General features: G+C 51.3%; 1 protein-coding gene across 1 annotated transcript in view; it reads left to right on the forward strand.

Annotated features, from left to right (window-relative positions):
* Positions 1-22,836, forward strand: part of RNF43 (ring finger protein 43) — a 55,444-nt gene that overhangs the window by 26,754 nt on the left and 5,854 nt on the right. Inside the window, exons 2-8 of the mRNA XM_062507219.1 lie at positions 12,563-12,685; positions 17,014-17,088; positions 18,442-18,573; positions 19,089-19,190; positions 19,879-20,034; positions 20,500-20,602; positions 21,029-22,555. Of these exons, the coding sequence (XP_062363203.1) occupies positions 12,563-12,685; positions 17,014-17,088; positions 18,442-18,573; positions 19,089-19,190; positions 19,879-20,034; positions 20,500-20,602; positions 21,029-22,555 (2,218 nt within the window). The remainder of the gene's footprint in view (positions 1-12,562; positions 12,686-17,013; positions 17,089-18,441; positions 18,574-19,088; positions 19,191-19,878; positions 20,035-20,499; positions 20,603-21,028; positions 22,556-22,836) is intronic.

Below are 22,836 nucleotides of genomic sequence, written 5' to 3' on the forward strand. Positions count from 1 at the left end.
CAAGGGTGGTAACAGAGCTCACTCTTGGAAGTCTCCTGTGAAATTATCTCCAGTCCAAGAAGGAGTATTTTATTGGCTTCTCTGAAATCCTTTGTTGAGATCAATTGCAGGGAATGTTGTAGAACAAGTATAAATGGGCTAAAAGGAAATAAGGTGTGTATGTGAAATCCTTCAGACTGTTCATCAGTTGGCTCTGGGTACAACTCCCAGATCAGTAACTCAAGTAATGCTGGGAAGGTAATCCCAAGTGGAACACCAAGTAGAAAACCACTCTTTGAGTGGTCTCTGCTGGCTTGTGATAGTTGGGTCACAGATTCCCAGAATCCCAGAATGGTCAGACTGGAAGGGGCTACCATGGGTCACCTGGTCCCATCTCCCTACTCAGCTGGGTCATCCCAGACCACAGGGCACAGGATTGTGTCCAGATGGCTCTGGAATATCTCCACCCCTTCCCTGGGCAACCTGTTCAGGGCTCAGGCACTGCTCAGGGAAGAAGTTCTGCCTCATATTCAGATGGCCTGGGCATCAGTTCCTGCCCAGATCACAGGGTTACATTAATTTGGGCCTATGCTGAAATTCTTGTTTCTGCTCAGCATCTGAAGACGTCAGTGAAATAAATTTTGAAGCAATTTCAGTTCTGATGCAGTTCTGATGCCGCCCAGGTGTTGTGTGACCTCAAGAAGAGCAGTGAGTGCAGGTTGGAAATGAGGCAGGAGTGCCACCCAGACACCCCATCTTTGGTGCCTCCTGCAGCAGCAGATGAGCTCAGCATCCGCAGGAGCTTGCAGCTGCATTCTCGGCATTCCTGCAGCTCCTTAGATGTCAGTGATGTCATCTATAGCAGCCAGGGAATTGCAGATCCCAGAGGGCTTGAACTCATGTCTTAGCAAGTAAGCGTAGGAGGAACCAATTTCTGTCGTGGACTGCACTGTACCAGCAAGTTTCATTGAATCAAATCACAGCAAATGTATTTGCATCTACATTTCTGTCTTCTGGGAATACAGCAATGTCCAACAAGAGAGACTTGTGTCCTCCACCAGCCACTTGCTCATCCGTACTACAGAAAACTACATCTGAGCAATAAAACAGTGGGAAGCCAGCACAGAGATTGAAAAGCCAATAATTTATTCTTTTAGCTGTTCAATCTTTTCCTTGTGCCCAGGACCTGCTGACATGAAACATATTTCAAGACAGAACTGGCAAGGAGTGGAGGCATCAGCCCTTCTGTGGAAATCATCCCTTGGAAACTCCATCTCTTGTCAGCCTGTGAAAGAGATGAGTTTGCATTTTTTTTGTGCTGGACAAAATAACTTGTTTTAGGAACAAAATTTTAATTAAAGTTTCACATTTTTATTACCTGTCATTTTGTACCAAGAGCTTTGGGGTGATGGCAGACCAGTACTGTGCAGGCTCTTGGTAGGCATGGGATGCATCAGTTCCTGCTGCTGGTGTGCCTGGGAGTTTGGAATTCTGGGATGAACTGAAGCAGCACCTTTTTAACAATGGTTTGGTGGTACCTTGAAGATGATGGCATGGTCTGCATATGAATGGCATTAAATAGCATTTCACAGTCTTAAGTTTGGTGGTGAGGGAGACTGATGGACCATAAGATGAGTTTCTGTTTGAAATTGAAGTATTTTTTTGTTTCTAGTTGTATTTAGGAAGTTGCCTCTGACAGGACCTTCCAGGGAAGAGCATGGTGAAGAGACGAACTTCTGCTCTTGCTGAGCCTTCCCAGGTAGCTGTGGGTGAAGGACCGTGGGTAGAACGGACCCTTCTCTGCAGCTGCAGAAATTCCTCCTTGGAAGCAGAATTTGCTCTGCAGCCTCAGTGCTGCTTGAATGTGGCTCTGTGTTACTCAGCTGTAATTAGAGCAGCTGGCCAGTTCTTTATTTCATTCCTTCATTTCAATGGGATTTCCAGACGTGGTGCAATTTGCCCCAGAGAGCTGGGGTTTATTTTCAAGCCCAACACTAGCCAGACCTTATAACTACACCTGCATTTCTCCATCTACAAATAATAATGGAAGTGATTTTATCTAATCTCTCACCACCTGGTTTGTTCTTGTCCTCACTCTTAGGTATGAGGGTATTGAAGATGCTTTTGGCAGGAGGAGCTTTAAGCTGTGTAACCACCATCATTAACATAACCACCCAGGCTGTGTGTAAAGAACCAGGTATGATGGGCAGTGACCTCACGCAGGGAGGGAAACCTGGACAGCCGGAGCTCGTGGGCTGTGTGGTGTCCTCTGCGAAGGCTGGGAAGGCAACACGGCAAAGCCCAAAGCCGTGACTGATGTCCTACAGGCAAGGGCCCACCCACGTGCAGCCCTGGGCACGGGGAGCTTCAGGGACCCCTTGGGCCTTCCTGTGTCTTACGTGACTTGGCACCTGGATCCCAGGACACCTCTCCAGAGTAGATCTGTGACTTTCTAGTTTAGGTTTCACAAGGGAGCGCACAAGGCCCCTCCTCTACGCCAGCATTTCAGTGCTCTGCTTTGGAAGGACTCCAGGCCAGCAGTGAAGGGCTCTTTGATAGTATCTGACGGGTGGGTAAGAATTTTGGGCAGCAGCCAAGGTACACATTGCCTGTAATCGTTAACTCGGTCTGTAAACAGTTCAAACAGCACTGAAGAGGCCGTCAGTTATTACATTAGAGAGAAGCCTTTCATGTGCCCGCGCAGGAGCTGGAGCAGCACAGCGCCAGCCCCTGCGGAGCAGCTCTGGCTGCAGGGCTGCAGCAGGCCTGGCTCTACAGCGGCTGCTTTGCTGAGTGCCTGACCTTCAAACCCTCTGCGCTGCAGCAATAACTAAATCATTACTTTCCTTTTGTTCTGCACCTGGCTCGCTGGTGGAGCCCAGCAAGATAGAGGGGGAAGGGATCAGGCAACGCTCCCCCTGGCGCCAGCCAGAAAGGTTCAGCAGGGCTGGCTCCTCCACCCCAAACCGATCTCCTGCCGGCAGCTTTTCCTTGGTGAGAACAGCTCCATGTGCAATCCTAACAAACGTTTCATTCGTGAACAAGTAAAGCTTCCCTGGACCGTTCCAGAAATGGCCGCAGCCCTGGTTCAGGGCCATGTCAGGGTCCTGACACTTGCAGGTAACAATGCTGCTGAGCTTCATCTTCAGAAGAGTTTTAGAGAATTTCCCAGTCTGCATCAACCTCTGGAGAGCCCTCTGGTCTCTTTCCAGAAGCAGTTCAGCCTTCCTGGAGATGTGTGATGCTTCAGAAGAAGTTGCTGCTTAATTTGCCCCAAAAGGAATTTTCGTGTCAGTCTTAATTCTTCTAGATTTGATTTCTCCTTTCTAGAAGATCAAGGATGCTCCTTCTGGCATCAGTTGTTAAGGTTTTAACTTTGAAATCCATTGTAAAAAGCTGGTGGTTGAGGAAAAGTACCCAGTGGCTGCAGGGAAGCTATCAGAGCTCAGGTGAGCCTCTGTATTCGGCCCATCACTGCAGAGCTGCTTTCCGAGTTAGAGCTTTCTCAAGTGTTACATGGAACAGTTGTGGGAGTCCTCATGTGTTTGTGCCACCCCTGAGCTGGTCCCAAGGGACCTCTGTGCTTGGAGAGGTGAGAGAGCTGCCAGCGCAGCTTGGGCTTTGCCAGTGTTTCAAGGGCTTCAGAGGGACAAGACTTGTGTGAGTTCTGTGGGACAGCTGTAACCTCCCAGCCACTGCCAGCACAGTACAGAGGGTTGTGTCAAAGAGGGTCTTCAAGGATGGAGATGGCTCCAGAGTGGGGACAGGCTGGGCCCTCCAAGATGTGTGAGGTGAGCAGGTCAGCATGGGTTGGATGCTCTCCTTGGGATTTGGGATCCAGACTGCCTGCAGAGTGCTTGAGGCAGAGGAGCATGAGCTGTTCTCCCGTGACTTTAGCCAGCTTGCCTTTACTTCATTTATTGCTGTGGGTCAGGGCTGACCAGACTCCCTTTGCATTTGATATTCCAACAATGGTGTGTGGAGCAGACAGAGACAGTTTAACCAGACATTGTTATGGAACTTTTCCAGAGGTTTCCTTGCCAGTCCATACAATCCTTACATGGTGGCTGGGCCAACAGAAGTGATATTTGCTTCCCTCATGTGGGACTTCTCTGTCTGCAGGAGAGCAAACTTCAGAAGAGCTGTCAGTGAAAGGTGTTTGAGAGTTTCTTCCAGCCCCATGGGAATCATTCAGGTTGGAAAAGCCCTCCAGGACCATCAAGTCCAGCCTGTGCCAAATCCCCACCTTGTCACCAGCCCAGGGAACTGAGTGCCTCATCCAGATCTTCCTTGGGTACCTCCAGGGATGGGGACTCCACCATCTCCCTGAGCAGCCTTTTCCAAGGACTGACCACCTTTTTCCATGAAGAAATTCCTCCTGATGTCCAGCCTGACCTTACCCTGGCACAATTTGAGACCATTTCCTCTTGTCCTGTCCCTTGTTCCCTGGGAGTAGAGCCTGACCCCCACATGGCCCTTCAGGGCCAAGTGCCAGGTCCTTTCAGGGAGTTGCAGAGAGCAACAGAAAAGACTCAGACTTCACCTAAACCATCTAATCTTGCACATGTGATAATCAAAGAAACATCCCTCTTGGGTTCAGCACTACTCTTTGTTGTTTACCAGCTTGGTAATGAAAAGGAGAGGGAAAGAGTCACTTCTTGATTAGGGACTGATTTGTTGTATCAAACCTTCAGGCCTGCTGACCCTTGACTCTGGCCAAAGGTAGTGAAACTCACGAGCATGAGTAAAGGGACAAGCACCGGGAGTATTGCACTGGCACCTTGTAGATCCTTTGTCTCCTCTCCCGCCTCTGGCCATTCCTTCAGGGGACTCGGATGGTTGTCTGAACTGTTCACACGTTGGGGCAGGACCTGAGTCTCTAAGAATAATGCATCTGTTATCAGTGAATGTGTTTGTCTGTGACTCACATGTGGGTAAGGTGTGTTTGCTGTTATAACAGCTCTTGAAACTTTATGCAGATAAATTTAAAAAGTTCCATATCCTGATGGCTGAGCTTCATGCCCAGTAGTCATGGAAGTGGCAATTTTTCCTTGGGCCTCTTGGAACACTCTGCTGTTCTTTTCCTTTTCCAACCAGCCATTTCCATCTTCTTCCTGGCTAAAATTCATTTCATTTCCCTGCCCTGTCCCTCCTCATCTTCCCATGTCCTAGCAGTGTACCACAGCACTTCCCAGCTCCGCTGTCACTGTGTTTCAGCCTCCTGGCAGCATCTCCTGTGCCTGTGGTGGTGTCCTGTCATTCCTGCTGCTGTCTCTGTGAGTAGAGTGGAATGGTCTTGGGGTAAGAGTGGCTTTTGCTAAGCTGGTGAAGTGGAGAGTTCAGGTAAACTGGGAAGAGCCTTTCTAACAGCAGTGAAGACATTCACGAAGTCACAGATGCACTGAGGTTGGAAAATAACCTCCAAGAGCATCAGATCCAACCTGTGACCAATTCCCACCTTGTCACCCAGCCCAGAGCACTGAGTGCCATTGCTTGGACACCTCCAGGGATGGGAACTCCACCGCTTCCCTGGGCAGCCCCTTCCAATACCTGACATGAAGAAGTTCTTACTGATGTCCAACCTGACCCTCCCTGAGCACAACCTGTAGCTGTTTCCTCTTGTCCTGTCACTTGTCTGGGAGAAGAGTCTGATCCCCCCCTGGCTCCAACCCCTTATCAGGTTGAGCTTTGGGGCAGGCTGCAGCCTTTGGGGCAGGAGGATCTGGTGGCTGGGTTGTCCCAGCAGGGCAGTGTTGTTGTAAGGAGCATTCTGCAGTGACTAAGAAATGTACATGTCCTGTTCCATCCCAGCTCTACATGGTCTCTGGAGGTGTCCCTGGTTCCAGCAGTTTGGACAGTGCCCATGCTCTGACACCTCTGGGAGATGCACTGTGCAGGTGCACATCCGCCTTTTAGAGCTGAGACATCTGCCCTGCTCCTTCCCACAGGAATCCTTTCTCAGGTGCCCCATTTCCATTTCGTCATAGACCCAGCAGAGGATCTTGCCCAGTAATTCTTACAGCCATGCTAGTGTTGGCCGCAAAGATTGAGAGTGTAGTAAGAGACCACTTCCACTTGTCTTTTGAAGCCTGCAAAGGAATATAAACCTTACTTAACTCAGAGGCTCACTGACAGAATTCCAGCAGGGAAGAGGTGTCTTGAGCCAGACATATCCACAAATCCAGGAATATCCATATCCTGCCTCAGGAGCTCATGGTGGGTAACAGTGACATGACACAGCTGGGTGAAGCCAGCAGGGCAGTAGGCAGTAGGTATGTCCCATGGATGCATGGATGTGGCATGACCGTGTCCAAGATGCTCCATGTCACCAAAGGCGCCACTGTGATGCTGTAGGCCCCTGGCTCATCTGCTCACTGCTGCTGTGGCTGTAATTCCTCTGTGAAAGAGCCTTTCCACAAGGCATTTCATCCACTCAAAGCTGTGGCACCAGTGGCATGTGGAGAATGGTCCTGGCATGAGCTGTGGCAGGGGAGGCCTTGCTGTCCTGGACAAAATCCTTGCACCCGTCTCCTGGCCTTGCATGCATGAGCATTCCCTCAAGGTCTTTTGTGGGATCCCACCTGCTGGAATACTGGTGCAAGGAGGGGAAGGAGAAGTGCTGCTAGGACACAGCTGGAAGACACAGTACTGTCCCACAGGTAAGGCATCAGCTGGCTCTGATGGTGTTCTGGGAGCAGATGTTTTCTTGGCTCTCTGGCACCACTGACCAAGAGTCCCAGCTGTATTCTGGAGTTTGGTTTCTAGATAAAATATTCATGGCAAAAGTCTTCCAGTGGGGAGGTGAGTGTGAAGCTGCCTGGTGAGTGCAGAACCCCATGTGTGCAGTTCTCATGCAGCCCCAAAATGTGCAGAGCACAGGCAAATCCCAATGGATGCTCCTCTGCAAACCTCTGACTGCAGCAGGCTGTGCCCACAGCCAGGCTGGCCCCACCTTTGCATTTAACAGCTCTTCCTGGTGTTTTGACCCATGAATTCTTCATATTTTTAAAGAGTTTTTGTAGCTTTAACATATCCCAGTTGTATTAAGCTGAAGTATTCTTGTTGACTTAATCACTTGTACAGAAATCTCTGTTTCAGATGGAATGAGAAGGACTTTGTAATAGTCAAAATGTTGACACACTGCAGCTTTATATAGTGGATTTTTCATTTTTCATTTGTTTTTTACAGTAATGTCTGTTTGCTTTTTGACTGCTTTGGGTGATTCAACAACAGTTTCCATAAAACTCCCTGTAGAGACTCCAAGCTCTCTCCTGTTCATTAATGGCTCTCCTGGAATTCATCCCTGTGTAAAATACCTGGGTATATTTTTTCATATTTGCATTTTTTAATATTTTGTATCACTCCATCATTCAGTATCATGGTATCCTTCTAGGCAGTTTTAATATTTACCAACTTGGATTTTTATGTGTTACTGAAGAACTCGGTCGATTCACCATCCCTCTCATTTTCCATGTGGTTTGTGAATATTTGGACAAGCAGTTTGCCTTGGGACTGTCCTGGTGAGATCATTGTAATGGCTGTCCTGCTTTCTTCTCGTTTTGGTTCTGAAGATCATAGATTCAAAGAACAGTTTGGATTGGAAAGGACCTTAAAGCCCATCTCATCCCACCCCCTGCCATGGGCAGGGACATCTCAGGCTGCTCCAAGCCCTGTCCAACCTGGCCTTGGACACTGCCAGGGATCCAGGGGCAGCCACAGCTGCTCTGGGCACCCTGTGCCAGGACTTCCCCACCCTCACAGGGAACATTTCCTTCACAGTATCCCATCTAACTGTCCTAGTTTGAAAGACAGGTGTTTGCTAAGAAAGGCAGAAGCCTCCCTTTGAACTGAAAAATGTGATCCTTCCTTCCTACAGATTATTATGATTTTTAAATTAAGGGAGCTCTCAGGCAAAGATACGGGGATAGGAATAACAGTTCTTTACTAGTATATCTAACAAGACAAACAAGAACAACAACAGCTATGAAATTACCCACAAACAGAACAGTAACTCAGTCCCAGTGTTTTTTGGCTGCAGGCACCTTTTCCCTGAGCTGCAGTTCCCGGTGCTGGGGGCGGGCGGGTCCCGCAGAGCCGCAGGAGGGCTGGGGGTGATGGCAGCGCTGTCCCAGGGGGAGAGAGAGATGGAGAGAGAGCTCTCCGCTCACGGTGTGGGTCCTGGTGCTCAGCAGAGTGCTGGATGGTGGCAGGTTACAGTGAGAAGGCAGCAGGGCAGGGTCTGACAGCAGTGAGGTGGCTCCCGGCGCTGGGATGGCAGGGATGGGACAGAGGCAGGGATCGTCCTTCTCGTCTGAACTCAGGGGGAAAATGGGCCGAGCCAGAGCCTTCCGTTTCCTCTTCTGGCAGTTTGAATCTCGTGGGGTTGCCCTCTTCCCTCCCCCTTGTCACCAGGGCCCAGTCAACAGGTACCTTAGCAAGACAATGAGGAAAATTCCACAGAGGGAAAAGAGAAAGAACCAACCCCCAACACTAGCCCTGCCCTCTGGCAGTGGGAAGCCATTCCCCCTTGTTCTGTTGTTCCAGGCCATTCTCCCTGGGCAGTACTGCACAATATTCCATTGTCTTCCATAATCTTGACCTTCCAGAGGAACAGAAGAAGAGACACCAGAGTCTAGCATTCATGGAACTGCCTTTAGTCCTACACTCACTGACTGCTTTTGAGGAGCCCTGTGGCTCTGTGAACCATCCCTTTCCTTTTCCAAAGCTCTGTTAGTTCCTCCCTTTTCTTCATTAGCCTGTTGTTTTTTTTTTTTAACCTGGCTTTTCTTTTGGCAGGGAAGTCAGGATTAACAGTCTGCCATTCCCGGCATTGCTCTCGACATCTTCAAGTGCATTTTGGTATTTGCTGCCTGCAGTTTTTCTGGGATTGTGGTCAATGTAGTGAAGAGTTCAGACTGGGATTTTTCTCAAGCCCTTTAGTGAACACTCTCCTGTCCTGTTCCCTTCCTGTCTTTTCTATGCCAATCCTATGGGTTGGTGATAACATTTTTCCTGCCACTTCAGATCAGATCAAATTTTGATTGCTCCCCCACGAAGAAAGCATGGGAAATGCTCTGAGTTCCCTTACAGAGAAAACTGAGGAATTTCTCTGAGTCCCTTTTCAGCCCTTGTCCCTCAGGACTCTGTGGTGAACAGAAAGGAGAACAGAAATGTTTACAGGCTCCTTGGGGAGAAAGGAAAAAGAAGTACAAATACTCTCTTTTCCATGGGCATGGTTGATTCAGTGAGAATTAATAGGCTCACGCTGGAGCAAAACCTACTCCAGTGAGGCACTGGAATACACTTTCTGGTGTGGAGGAGAAGGGCGTCCTGGAGTGGGTGAGGAGTTCCCCTTTTTGGAGGTCTTGAAAACAGGTTGAGCAAGTGTCTCTGAGGAATGTTTTAGGTCTGTCTGAGCCTGCCTCCAGGCAGCAAAGTGGGCTAGATGACCTCGCAGGGTCACCTTTTTTTTCCTCCGGTTTTCTACTTGAAGCTCCCAATTGGGAATTGGGCACCTCTCCATGCCTGATAGCCCAGGACCTTTCCCCATGTTTCTGCTGCTCAGTGCAACCTGTGAGTGATGCTGGGAGGGGCAGACTGATGTGAAAGTGGTGGGACTGGTGAGAATAAAGAGGGAAAGATGGCAAGGAGGAGTTAAAAAAGTGAAATTCAGTATTTTAGGAGTGGCACTGTCGACAGAAAAGGTAGAAAATAAAGACAAGCCATAAGGTAAGGAAACAAGAAACAAAAAGGTGATAGCAAGAAGACAGGGATGAGGAGGAGCTCTGTGTCTTCTCTGAAGGTGTGACAGGAGGGATGTGGTGACAGAGACAGATGGAATGACAAAGCCAGGAGTTGTACGCTGACAGTGACTTACCCAGGGCCAGGGTGTGGACAGAGCTGCAGGGCTGAATCACCCAAGAGTGGGTCCAAACCCTGCCAGCTGATCCCAGCTCATCCTGGGAGCACAGAGCCAGGCAGGGATTGTCCTGGGAGAAGGATCTGTCAGAGCAGCAATGTGACTTCCACCAGGGAATCCCAGCTGAAACAGCATGTGGGGTCCAGCATAATAACCTCTGAGGTCCCTGTGCTGACTGGGAGTCCCTGGGAGCAAGGAGTGTTGGAGCAGGAGTGTCATGGGATTTAGGCAGCATGTATGAAACCTCTCTGATTCTGGGTATGAACATACCCCCCTCTCTCCAGCAATGAGATTTTGTTGTCTCCTAGATCAGATGAGCAGCCGTGGCCCATAGCTGTGGCAGTCAGTGCTGCAGTGGTGCCCAGCCCAGGAGAGAGAGGGATGCCCTGCCTGGGAGCTCATCTGCAGCCACAGACCCATGAGGGAGCAAGGGATCCTGACTCTGCAGCCACGCATGGGGCACAAATCCTCTGCATTGGCAAGTCTTATAATATTTGTTTTTCCACATCATCCTTGGATTATTTTTCGGGTCTGCTCTTGTCCTGTGAGCACAATGTGCAGCCAAGATCCCTCACTCATAATGCCAGGAACAGGGCAGTGGAATGCCAAGAAATTATATGGAAGGATGTAGAAAATAAGAGTCACATCTTGCTGCTGTGCTGCTGCTGGAGTAGTTGTCTGTACAGCAACAAACAGTAGAAGAAACTGAGGGGAGGAGAGGGAAGAGGTCTCTGGAGCAGAGAGTGTGTGGCTGTGGTGAATGGTGCCTGTGTCCCTGCCCCAGGAATGCCCCTGTGATGCCCCTGGGCATTGCAGGGTGCTGAGAAGGCTTCCCGTGTCTGTGAGGGACTCAGCACAGAATAACGAGGGGCCACTACTCTTCCTCAGCTCCATGGACAGCTGCCCACGTGGGAAGGGTCTCAGGTGCAGGGACCAGCATTCCTCAGCAGGTCTTCTCCAGATTTATCATCTGGGTCTTGCTCCAGAGCAGCTGCCAGCATTTTCCATATGCTCCACATGCACATTTGGAGGTGCAGCAGCTTGGCCCATTGCTCATATTCCTGGTGTTCATCATTAATCATGGAATCGTGGAATGACTTGGGTTGGAATGGATCTTAAAGCTTAAAGTTCCTTAAGTTCCTTAAGTTCCTTAAATCTTAAAGTTCCACACCCTGCCATGGGCAGGAACACCTTCCATTAGCCCAGATTGCTCCAAGCCTGGTCCAGCCTCACCTTGGACACTTCCTGGGATCCAGGGGCAGCCACAGCTTCTCTGGGCACCCTTTGCCAGGCCCCGTCACCCTAATGCTGGGATCAGGCCCAGCAGTCCTGGTCACAGAGAGGCTGCTCCGAGCTCAGCACACGGGACTGCCCCATGGGCATCACAGCCGGGATGTGACATAGCTCCAAGGCCCTTCCCTGTTCCCCCAGGCTCCAGGAGCAGCCCAGAGAAGGCTCGAGTGGGGTCCCTCTGAGCTGTTGGAGCTGTGTGAGACACACACTGCATTTCCTTATGGTGTTTTTCTGTGGCTGTGACAAGCACATATTAACCCAAAGCCATGATCACATATTAACCTAAGTTCCCAGGCAGGCAAGCGGAGCATGAAGCAATGGCATTCTGGATGAATCCAGCGGGGTCATGGGCACTTAGATGCCATGTTGGTGTTGGTCAAGGCAGCGCCTGTCAGTGCTCCAAGGGAGCTTCCCTGACTGCTCCAAGCCATAACAGATCCAATTGCTTCCCTGAAAATCTGGATTTCTAGAGTTTGTGGTGCTTAGCTTGGTACAATTGCACTCTGTCTGATGTCCTGAAGTCTGGTGTCTAAATTGTAGCATCCCAGAATGGTTTGGGTTGGAAGGGGCCTAAAAATCATCCTGTTGTCCCCACTGCTATGGGCAGGGACACCTTCCAGTAGACCACTGTTTTGACAAAAGGATACGAATTTTATTTTAAAATATTTCAAATTTCACTGAAATCCTTTGCTTTTACTTTGGTTTTAAGCAGCTCCAGATGTGATTAGGAGTTGGATACAAACTCATAGCCACAGACATATACACTAGAGATTAGAGCTAGTTGGTCTCCATGCTGTCATCATAGGATTTGATGATTTTAACTTACTTCTGTGGTTTTATTAGACCTGTTCTTCTTTTGGTGCCCAAGACTTGGTGCTACCAAAAGCAGCTCTGTGGCTTTGTGGTGCCTCCCACCTCTGCAGTGCTGGGTTGTATCACTGCACAGGCAGCAAAAAGCCCCCCTGTCACTGCCTGCAGCATTCCTGGCACTTTTCTAATGGGTGTAACCCTGGGATTGAGGGGAATGTCTGCCAGCCCCCTTCCTGGGAAGTCCAGTGCCAGGGCCATCAGTGGGGCACAGCTGGAAGCCGTAGAACTGTGTATCTCCACAGAGTCCAGCCAGGCTTTTGGGGGACTGTGGTGCTTGAAGTGGCTGGGGTGACACCCAGCTGGGGCAGTGACTGTTCTTTTGTGTTATTCAAAGCCTCACTGGCTCGGGCAGGGCCATGGGGTGTAGCAGTGTTATGGTGACACCCAGCAACAGGGGATCGTACACTCTGGCAGGTCTGGAGGGGTATGCAGGGTGGGCTTGAGCCCCCTTTGCAGTGCTGAGTCCCAGGATCTGAATTTCCCCTTGCTTTTGTCCCACAGTCCCACCCACTATCCCTGTGCAACACCAGTGAGGATGAACACACAGAATCGGGATTCATCACCATTGTCAAGCTGGAACAACCGGATAGGGATCCCAACCCCTGCCTGTCCCTGGCCAACAAGGTAAGTGCAAAAATGCTTGAAATAGCATCAGTCTGGGAAGTGAAACCTGTGGTGCAGCAAAGGAAAGGGGAGGAGGAGGCAGCAAGGTAGGAAAGAGCTGTTGGGAAGTGGAAAAAAGGATGAGGACAGATCAGGGTCCTTGGCAGAAGGACCCTTTGGCAGAAGGGGTCCTTTGGGAGAGATGCTGTGTGAGCCATGCCTAACACCCATCCCTTGATCTTTTGGACTGTCTGACTTCCTAAAAGGTGTGGAGTTCCCCATAGCCTGGCAGCTCTGGGATGCTCAGACCTTACCTAACATCCCACACTCTTGGTTGCCTCCTGTTTTACAGCCTCATGTTACTCCCTGGTCTGTGAGGAGGTTTGTGTTTCTCTGTGTTCTCTGGCCTGTGGGAAAACATGGACACAGAAAATATCTTCTGTGGCTCTGTTTCCAAAAATAGTGCTGTAATACTTCACTGGATGAGGCATGAGAAGAGTCAGTGCTAAGCAGTGAGATGAATGAAGACCAGCTGTACCAGTGGTGGATCATGACTTGTTAACAGTTCAGGCCCTGGGAGATCTCAGAGGTCTTTGGATCAGGCACCTCAATGAAACAGAAGTTCCTGTGCCAAAAGCACGGGTCACCGGTCCAATTCTCTGGTAATAAGGAAGTCATGTAGGAACAAGGGTCATTTTAAGCCTTAAAATCTTTGTGACTCTGATTTAAGTTGAATGGAAAAGAATGACAATGGCTTTTTCTTTTGATTGTCTCTCCACCAAATGTTGGGCTATTTTCGTGCTTGTACAAGTGTTGTACAAGCATGAAAACCCCCTTGTTCAGCTCTTCTTGGCTTTACCTGGATTGCCTTCAGGTGATTCCACCCTGTTGCTTTCTTCCTGCTGGTGGTAACGTGGAAAACAGCAGGGTCCTTTTCCATGTTCCCTGCAGCTCAGCTGAAGAAGGCAGGCAAAACCTGGACCCAGTTTTTGGTCCCACACAGCAGTGTTTTTTCATGGAGGCTGTGGCATCAAAAGCAAGGAAAGGGATGTGATGCCATGGTGGATATGCCATCCCACGGCTGGTTCCTCCTCTCTGCATGGGCAGCCAGGCAGCAGTACCTATCCCTTCCTGGATTGCCTAGCCCAAGTTTGGGATGCTGCTGCTCTGGAGCTGGTTCCAGCTGTTGGCATCAAGCCAGCATGATGGAATTGTCAACCTGCTGTCAGTTCCTTCACACCTGGAAAATGGCCTGGGCCCACCTGGACAGCTTGTGACAGACACAAGGAAAAGGGCTGGGTAGGTGCCTCCAGCTCTCCCATGTCCATCCAGACATGGCCATCACATGACAGTGATGCCAGGATGCCCCAGGATGTTTGGTCAGTGCAGCTGCTGTGGAGGATCATGAACAGGAGGACAAAGCAGCTTCAAAGGTCCATCTTCTGTTTCAGAACCTTAAAAGGTTTCAAAACTTGGGCCATATTGGATGGGACTTAGAGCAATCTGGTCTAGTGGAAGGTGTCCCTGACCATAACAGGGGGTGGAATGAGATGAACTTCAAGGTCCCTTCCAGCCCAAACCATTCTGGGATTCTGGGAGTCTTAACTGTTTCGCTGGTTTTGTCCTTCATCTTTGAGACTCTGATCACAGCACTGGAAGTACCAGTGTGTTACCAAGTCCAAGGATCAGCTGAGGAAGGTTGGCACGGTGGGGACAAGACATGGTGCATTGCTGCACTCTGTCTTGATCCCTCCTCCAGACCCCTAAACACCCCAAAGCAAACAATCCCTCAGTTCACCTGGTAGACCATCATTCATCACTATTCTATTACCAGAGCCAGGACCAACACTGGATTTTGACATCCAGCTGTACATGACAGCAGTTGCCATCCTGCAGGTGTTCTTGCTCTAAAATCTCACCAAGGGAGGCTCATAGTTCTTCTCTCACAAACAGGAGTAGTTTAGCCATGAAATCGAGCAGATGCTCCTTAAGCTGGCCACATCCCTGGGCCATCTTTATATACAGATCCTCCACCCCCTGCAATTCCTGCCTGTCTGCTTCTCCATCCTCCTGAAACCTCTGCCAAGCTCCCTCCCTCTAACATCGTACAGATCAGAGAATCACAAAACGGTTGGGACTGGAAGGGACCTTAAAAAATCATCTCATTCTAAGCAGCTGCCATGGGCAGTTTAGAAGTCTCTTCCTCAAAATCCCAGGACCACACTCCTCCTTTGGAGCAGGGCTGTAGCTGTGAGATGTGGCTGGTGCTGGCTGGAGTAGGAACCTGGTTTTCCTGGCAAGTGTGTCTTGGGGCAGAGCTTTGCATGTGGAATTGCAGGGCTGTATCAATAATGATAAAAATAGCCATGTGCAGAGTGTTATCACAACCTCTGCTTCAGCTGTAACCCAGCCAAGCCCTGCACACAGGTGGCCCTGGCCAGCTCAGCATGAGAACTCCACCAGCCACCTGAGGCACTTCCCTGCTTCCTAAATTCTACCACTGCTTCAGCATCCAAAGCTAAAACCAGCAGAGAAAGCATTAGAGGAGAGGAAGGCATGGGAAGGACCTCTGGAGTAAATTCAAGGTGATTTATTTTTCTTTCTGATCATAATTTGTAAATTTTTCGGGGGGTGCTTTTTTATTTCTGGTTGAACCAGTGATTGCAGGTCTGGTTGACAGACTGCTGAGATCTCAAAAATCATCCTGTATATACCTATTTGCACCAGAAGTGTTTCAGTCCTCAAAAAGGGATTTTGGCTGTGCCATGTGGCTGAAGAGATACAGCACAAAGAAGGCAAACACTGAGAAAATTATTGTATCAAGCAGGTAGTGAAAGGCTTGAACAGAATTACAGAATATCTTGAGTTGGAAGGGAACCCCAAGGATCATAAATCCAGCCCCTGGCCCTGCAGACTCCCCAGCAGTCCCACCCTGGGCATCCCTGGCAGTGCTGTCCAAACACTCCTGGAGCTCTGGCAGCCTCCGCGCCATGCCCATTCCCTGGGGAGCCTGGGCAGTGCCCAGCACCCTCTGGAGGAAGAATCTTTCCTTGATCTCCAGCCTGACCCTCCCTGGCACAGCTCCAGCCTTTCCCTGGGCCCTGTCCCTCATCACCAGAAGTTGTGTCCTTTGCAACCGGAATTAGAAGGCCGTTGGGAAGAGTAATTTGTCCAGTCTCAGTTGTTCATTGTCCCATAGTCAGTGTCTTTAGCAGGATAAAATCTTTGTAGAGCCATTTGTTGTTCATCAAAACCTGACTATCAGGTGGAATTCACTCCCTGAAAAGTCCTCTTCCCCTGAAAGTGCTGGCAAAGACTGAGGTTCCTTTGATCCCAGGCAGGACCCCAGTCTCTAATCCCTGTCCTGGGCCTTGATCCCGCTTTTTCAGTTTCCCTACGAGTGTCAAATCCCATCAGCAGCTCAGAGCCTCCATCTCTGCCTGTTCCTGACCATCTGCAGCTCCACTCCTATCGCTGTACCCAGACCAGGCCCCCACCCCTCCTCACCGAGGTGACCCAGGAGCAGGGCTGGAACGAATGCCGCTGAGCCGTGCCAGGAATGCTGCATCCCTTGGCCCGGGCTTTGGCAGTGCTGCTCCTGTTTGCTTGGGTGCCTGGGACACGCGGATCAAAGGGCTCCGCCTGAACAACCACAGCCCAGCCCAGCCTTCTGCTCATGTTCCATCTCCCCGGGCTGCTTCTGCCTGCCTGGAGGGCTCTAGGGGCTGCCTGAGAGGAGGTGGGTGACCCATGAGGTCCTGGCTGGTTACCTCACCAGGGTGACATGTGTGCTTAGCTAGATGGGTCTCTGAGCTGTCTCTCCATGCTGGCAAAGCCATCGAGCTGCTAATCCTAGGGCAGACCTGCAGCCCTGGCTCCTCCTGAGCTTCTCCCGGATGAGCAAGGGGGAACCAGGAAGAGTAGCGTGAGTGGGAGTCAGTCCCCCTGACAGCCCTGGTGCTGCCAGGTGACAGGGGACCTGTGGGAGTTTCTGCTCTTGGTGGAGGTCAGCAGGGCTAACAGAGATACACGTCCCTCCCCAGCAAATCCAGCTCTGAAACAAAGGAGCACCTGGGGAATGGTTAGGTTTGTGTGTTGCTGTGACTGCAATGCCATCAATTCGTTCACCTCCACAACTTCGGGAGGAAACCACCCGTGAGCCCACAGGGCTCTTGGCAAGCGCAGGCACTGCAGCCAAACATAAGCTCAGGAACCAAGGTGGGAATGGTTTCCTCAGTCCAAGCAGGTGCTTCTTTCTCCTGGCAAGAGCCCAGGAGGCAGAAACAGATCCAATGGCAGGTGTGGTTACGATACAAAATGTCCACTGAAGCTTCTGTTGTTTTGGACAGGCAAAGCTGGCAGGGGAGCGTGGAGCTCGTGCGATCCTCTTCGACATCACCGATGATGAAAGTGCTGCTGATCAGGTACAGACCCCAGTGGTACCCTCAGCTAAAACAGAGTGTTCCTGTCCCATCCCAAACTGTGCTCAGGGCAGGATCCCTCAGCCACCAGTGGGAGGTCCCAGGATAATGCTGGTAATGTTGGGTGTTGGCTCTTACCCCACACAGACACTCTGCATGGCATATCCATGCTCTTAAAAGACATTGTCTGGTCAATCAAACTTTTTTGCAAGGAGCTGTATGCTTCCTCTTGGAAAGTCATAAATTTCTCCATCCCATCTAGTCCAGACAGCCCAGTGTACCTCAGGAAGGGTGGTTTCTCAAGTTTTCAAGCCAAAGTCACAGCCCCCTGCTTTTCTGTTGGTGCAGGTTTAACCTTGGTTTAGACACCTCCAAAGGTCCCTTTCCCCAGCACTGTTGTCATCTCTGGAAGGGAATCAATTCCCCATCCAGATAATCCAGGGATATGAAAAACATCCAGCTGTAGGTATGGAACAGACAGGAGAGCTGGTGCCTCCAAACTCTGGGCTGACTCTTTATTGGATCCATCCCTCATGGCTCTTTCATGCACTTAAAACTCAATTTCTGGTGCCAGAGAAACACAGCAGCAAATGCAGGTCCATGATACTGAGGTTGCTCAGATCCCAGTCTCTGACCCCTACCCTGAGCCTTGGCTCCCACTTCCACAGCTTTCCCATTTGGTACACCAAAGCCAAGAGTATCAAATCCTATCAACAACTCAGAGCCTTCAGCCTTGCCTCCATGGTCTTCCTGACCATCTGCACCTCCATTCACATCTCAATCCCTGTCTACTGACCTTTGGATTCCTCCAGGGTATGGGAAGGGGTTACTGAATCTGGTGGCCACCCTGATCCAGGTCAGTCTGGAGGAGAGCAGGCTCAGACACTTGCTGAGCCAGCCTGTGCCAGCCTGCCTGGACCACAGTGGAAACCTGCAGGTGTCACCAGGAGCAGCAGAATGTCCTTAGGGAAGAGGGGAACTGAATGGGTCCAGTGCAGAGGAAGCATTTCTGTAGTGATGGCAGCACTAGGCAGTGCTGTTGGCACTTCCACAGGGAAGAAGAGAGACCAAGAGCTTTTGCACAGGGGCTTGAAAGCAGCTCAAGAGACACCAAGCAATGACTGGTTGTGCATGAGGAGTCACCAGCAGGGAAAATAAAGAAGTCCATGTTAGAAAATTGATAAAATAGAAGCTTCCATCTGATTCATCATAGAGGGATAGTGTAAATCTGGGAGAGAAGTCAGTCTCTGAAGTGTTGCAAGAAGTGCCATGAGGAACAGACGTGCCTGGGGGGCCAGGATTGTCCTTGTTTCAGGCTGTTCTGGATCAGCCTTCACTGTGTTTGTTTCTTTGCAGCTGAGGAAGCCCAGAGGCCTGAGCCAGCCCGTAGTCCTGATCAGGGGCCATGACGCTGAGCTCCTCATGGGTGTTGTGAACAAGAACAGAGAGGCCCATGTGAAAATAGAGGTCAAGGAGCCACCAGCTTGGGTAAGAGACCCATGATTCCCAGTGCCTCCTCTATCCTCCCTTCCAGCCTGCTGGGCTTTCCCAGGGATGCTGAGCTTTCCTGCTCAGGGATGGAGATCGCCATTGCAGGAGTTACAGGAATTGTCTGTAGCATTCAGACCTGCTGCAAGTAAAGGCTCAAAAGCACTTTCAGGTTACTTAGTTTCTTTTGGTTTAACATCATGAGTGAGGCAAGGGGATTCTCAGTCTCTTCAAGTAAGACCAAGCCTTGATTATCTTATCTTCTACTGCCTTAGACCAAGGTCTCAAGGGAGCTGAGATGCTGCAAGACAGAGATATTCCATTCTAGTATGGATGTGCAGAAAAGACTGAACTGTTTTTTCTTTTACCTGTAAAGAGCAAAGAGGAAGAGCTTGGCCAAGGATGATATTTCGCAAGGCTGATGGTCCAGAAGAGATGGAGATTCCCCTGGCCTCTAACTCCTACCAAGAGTAATTTCCACACAAGAGTAATTTCTGTCCTGTTTTATCCAACAGCCAGACTACGACGTGTGGATTCTTCTCACAGTGGTCAGCACTGTGGTCGTCATCATTTTAATTTTTGTTGTCCGCACAAAGTGCCAGCTGAACAGGACTCAGGTAGGGATCTCATGGAGTAGACATGTCTGAGCAAACAGGAATACAGGAGAAGCAGGAACAGCCACCTTTTGGGAGGGGAAGTGGGCAGATAGCAACAGAACAGTGAGAACAGTTTTAAACTAAGAAGAGAGACTCAGATTAGATGTGGGAAAAAATTCTTCCCTGTGAGGATGTTGAGGCCCTTGCACAGGTTGCCTAGAGAAGCTTTGGTTGCCCCTGGATCCCTGGAAGTGGCCAAGGCCAGGTTGGACAGGGCTTGGAGCAACCTGGGGTAGTGGAAGATGTCCTTGCCCATGGCAGGGGAGTGGAATAAGATGAGCTTTAAGGCCCCTTCTAATCCAAACCATTCCAAGATTCTATGATTGTATGATTTAGTATTCTTAACAGAAATTAACAAATGAAATAATCATCTTCCCAGAGTCAGATGTATTTCCATATTTGACACTATCCCATTTGTCCCATAGAGAGACAGTCCTTTGGGGATCAAAAATTCAGCACTGCTGAGTGATTTGAATGTCTAGGGCCAGATGTCTCCTGCTGGTGACAAAGCCTACTCTGGCTGAGTCAGCTTAGACAGAAAGTCATCTCCGCAGATGAGTATCGTCCCCAAATTTCTGATAATCCCATTCTGAATATGGGAGAGCAGAGTATGGCTGAACCTCTCCTCAAGCCCCATCTGTCTCCACAGGACTCGGTGCAGCAGCAGACCCTGCAGGCCATCGGGCAATTGGCCACGCGCCGCTACCAGCCCCGGGCACGGCCAGCCCCACGCTGGGACTCTGCCAGCAGCTGCAGCTCCACCCCGGTCTGTGCCATCTGCCTCGAGGAGTTCAGCGAGGGGCAGGTAGGGTTTGGGCAGGGCTGCGGCACTCGTGGCTCTGGCTTCTCAGGTGGAGGGGTCAGCAGTGGGAGCTGGAGGCCTGTGAGATGCTTCCTTCTGAACTCCTGAGTGCTGGAAAGGGACTGCATCCATGGAGGTGTGCCTGCCCCTGGGTCATAAAGCCTCTGCTGAAGTCATGTCTCCAAACAGGTCTCCAGCTGTGGCTGTGGGGTAAAATGCCCATGTTGAAATAGGGTAAAATTTGGTTTGCTGCTCCAGAGCAGCCAGCCTGAAATCTCCCTATTCCCAAGGGCTTGCACCTCTCTGGATGTTCACAGAGCAGAACCGGAGGTGCTCCACAGCCTCCTCCTTGCACAGCTGGGCTGCAGATCCCTCACTGTTAAACATCTGTCCTTCAAGTTTCACTTCCATCATCTAGGTCTTGGAACATGGTTCTCGCTCATCCTCCTCCTCTCCACTTCTTTCTAGGAACTGCGGATCATCTCGTGCTCCCACGAGTTCCATCGGGAGTGTGTTGACCCTTGGCTGCAGCAACACCACACGTGTCCACTTTGCATGTTCAATATTCTTGGTAGGGCTCAGACACAGCATGGGGACAGGGTTGGGTGCAGGATTGTGCCCAGGAGCTCCAGTTACTCTTGGGAGATGGATCAGCAGGTCCTTGTGTCTCTGTGCACAGGGGACTGTATGCATGGAGAGGAGTCCCTTGATTGTGAGCCCACCAGGGTACAGCAAGGTGCTGGGCTTGGGCTGGGACCTGCCCCAAGAGGAGGGATTCCAGTCCTGGGACCTGTGGAGAAGGGAAGGTGGGATCTGGGCAACAGCAGGGAGAGTGCTGAGAGTGCAGAACCACCAGGGTGGTTTGGTGGCGGCAGTGAGGAGTTGCAGAGTACAGGTGGGATGTGGGGCCATAGTGGGAGGGGAGCAGAGCATCACTGCCAGAGTTTGCTGCAGCTGGGCTGGGAGCTGTGCTGAATACTCCCTTCTTTCTCCACAGCCAGAGACTCGGGGGACCAGGCCATGGCTGCCAGCTCCAGGCTGGTCCCTCAGGACATGGAGCCTGGGCGACGACTCCACCTTTTCCGCCAGCATCCAGGACATGCCCTTTACCACCTCCCACATGCATATCCTCAGAGGAACCTCAGGAGCTTTGCCCCAGGGCCAGCCCACGGCAACCCCTTCTTCCACTCTCCAGAGCTCTCCCAGCTGGATTTTGGCACCATCCACTACATGCCCTACAGACCAGCCACCTCCCTGCTGGCCTGTGGCCACATGGCCCCGCTGGCCCCGGGCTTGCTGGAGGAGCAGCACCCCAACCCCTCTGCATGTGGACAGGTGCTGGCACCCCACAGGACGTGTCCCCTTCAGCCTCAACCCCCCTGTCTGGCGCCCAAGGCAGCCTTGGCACAGAAGCAGCATCGTGTGCCCGCCCTGCGCCGGGGGCTTGGCCACGGGCACCAGCACAACAGCAGTGGCTCTGGGGAGAGCTATCTCACAGAGCACAGCGGGTACCTGGCTGATGGGCCAGGCAGCGACTCCAGCTCGGGGCCCTGCAACGGCTCCTCCAGTGACTCCATGTTGAACTGCACGGACATCAGCCTGCAGGGCATCCACGGCAGCTGCTCCACCTTCCGCAGCTCCCTCAGCAGCGACTATGATCCCTTCGTGTACTGCAGTTCTGAGGGCCCCACTGCAGACCGTGGCCAGGAGCAGCTGCAGCTGCCCAGGGAGAGGCGGCCCCAGTCCTTGGACTTGATGGTGCCAGGGGGGGCTGCTCTGGCCAAGCCCCACGTGCTCAGCCACGTCCACTACCACCACCACCAGCACCACCACTACAGGCGGGATGCAGAGTGTCCCCCGGGGCGGGCCAGCCAGGGGCTGGGGCCACGCAAATCCCGGTACTCCGGGGCCAAGGTTGCCTTCCACAGTGCTCGGACACAAAAGAGGACTGAGAAAAGCCATCACTCTCAGCAGCCTCTGGAAAGCAGTGGAGTGCTGCAGGAGGCAGCTCCAGCAGGACAGCCAGCCTGTCCCCAGGAAGGCTGGGAGCTCCCTCACTCCCCTTCCACTTCTCCAGACATGTTGGACTTCAGTGTTGATGCCAACAGACTATTGGGAGCAGCTGGCACACACTCTGTCCCACTGCCCCCCAGACATAGCTCACAGAGCAGGCATCACCGAAGGAAAAGGAAGTGTGCCCTGGAGCCTGACCCTGCTCTCCTGGCCAAGGACTCAGCCAAGGCCGGAGCCTGCGACACTCACCTTCCTCCTGGCCATCCTGCTGGCTACCACTGCTCTCCTGAAGCCCAGCCACTGATCCCAAGCGCTCCCCTGCCCAGCGGCTCCCAGCTGCTCTGGAAGTGTTTAGTGTCACAGTCCAGCTCCGAGCTGAGGAAGCAGGAGGAGGGCTTGTCAGGACGGGAGAGAAACGGCTCAGTTCCTGCAGATTTCTCAGGGACGGGCGCCCCCAGAAACAGTCTGAGTGTCCTCCACCTTCACTGCCCATCTCAGCAGGGTGGTCAGGGTAAGTCTGGCCTTCACCTCTCCTGGAAGTGAGCAGGTGAATTTGGCTGAGGGGGGGGGGAGGGCTGGGGGTTGTTTGCAGAAGGAACACCAGCTGCCAGGACACCTGGTACCTTCCTGATAGGTTTTCCTACTGGAGCACTGACTGCAGGAGCATTCCGGAGCTCACCTGTGAGGGTGATGGCCTGAATGATGAGCAAGTGTGTTAAAGAGTGCATCAAACCCTGAAATACTGCAGCTGAGAAATAAGGTGGCTAATTTTAATTGAATATCTCTAGCAGC

The sequence above is a fragment of the Cinclus cinclus genome, chromosome 22 (assembly GCF_963662255.1).
Source record: "Cinclus cinclus chromosome 22, bCinCin1.1, whole genome shotgun sequence".
Classification (NCBI taxonomy): domain Eukaryota; kingdom Metazoa; phylum Chordata; class Aves; order Passeriformes; family Cinclidae; genus Cinclus; species Cinclus cinclus.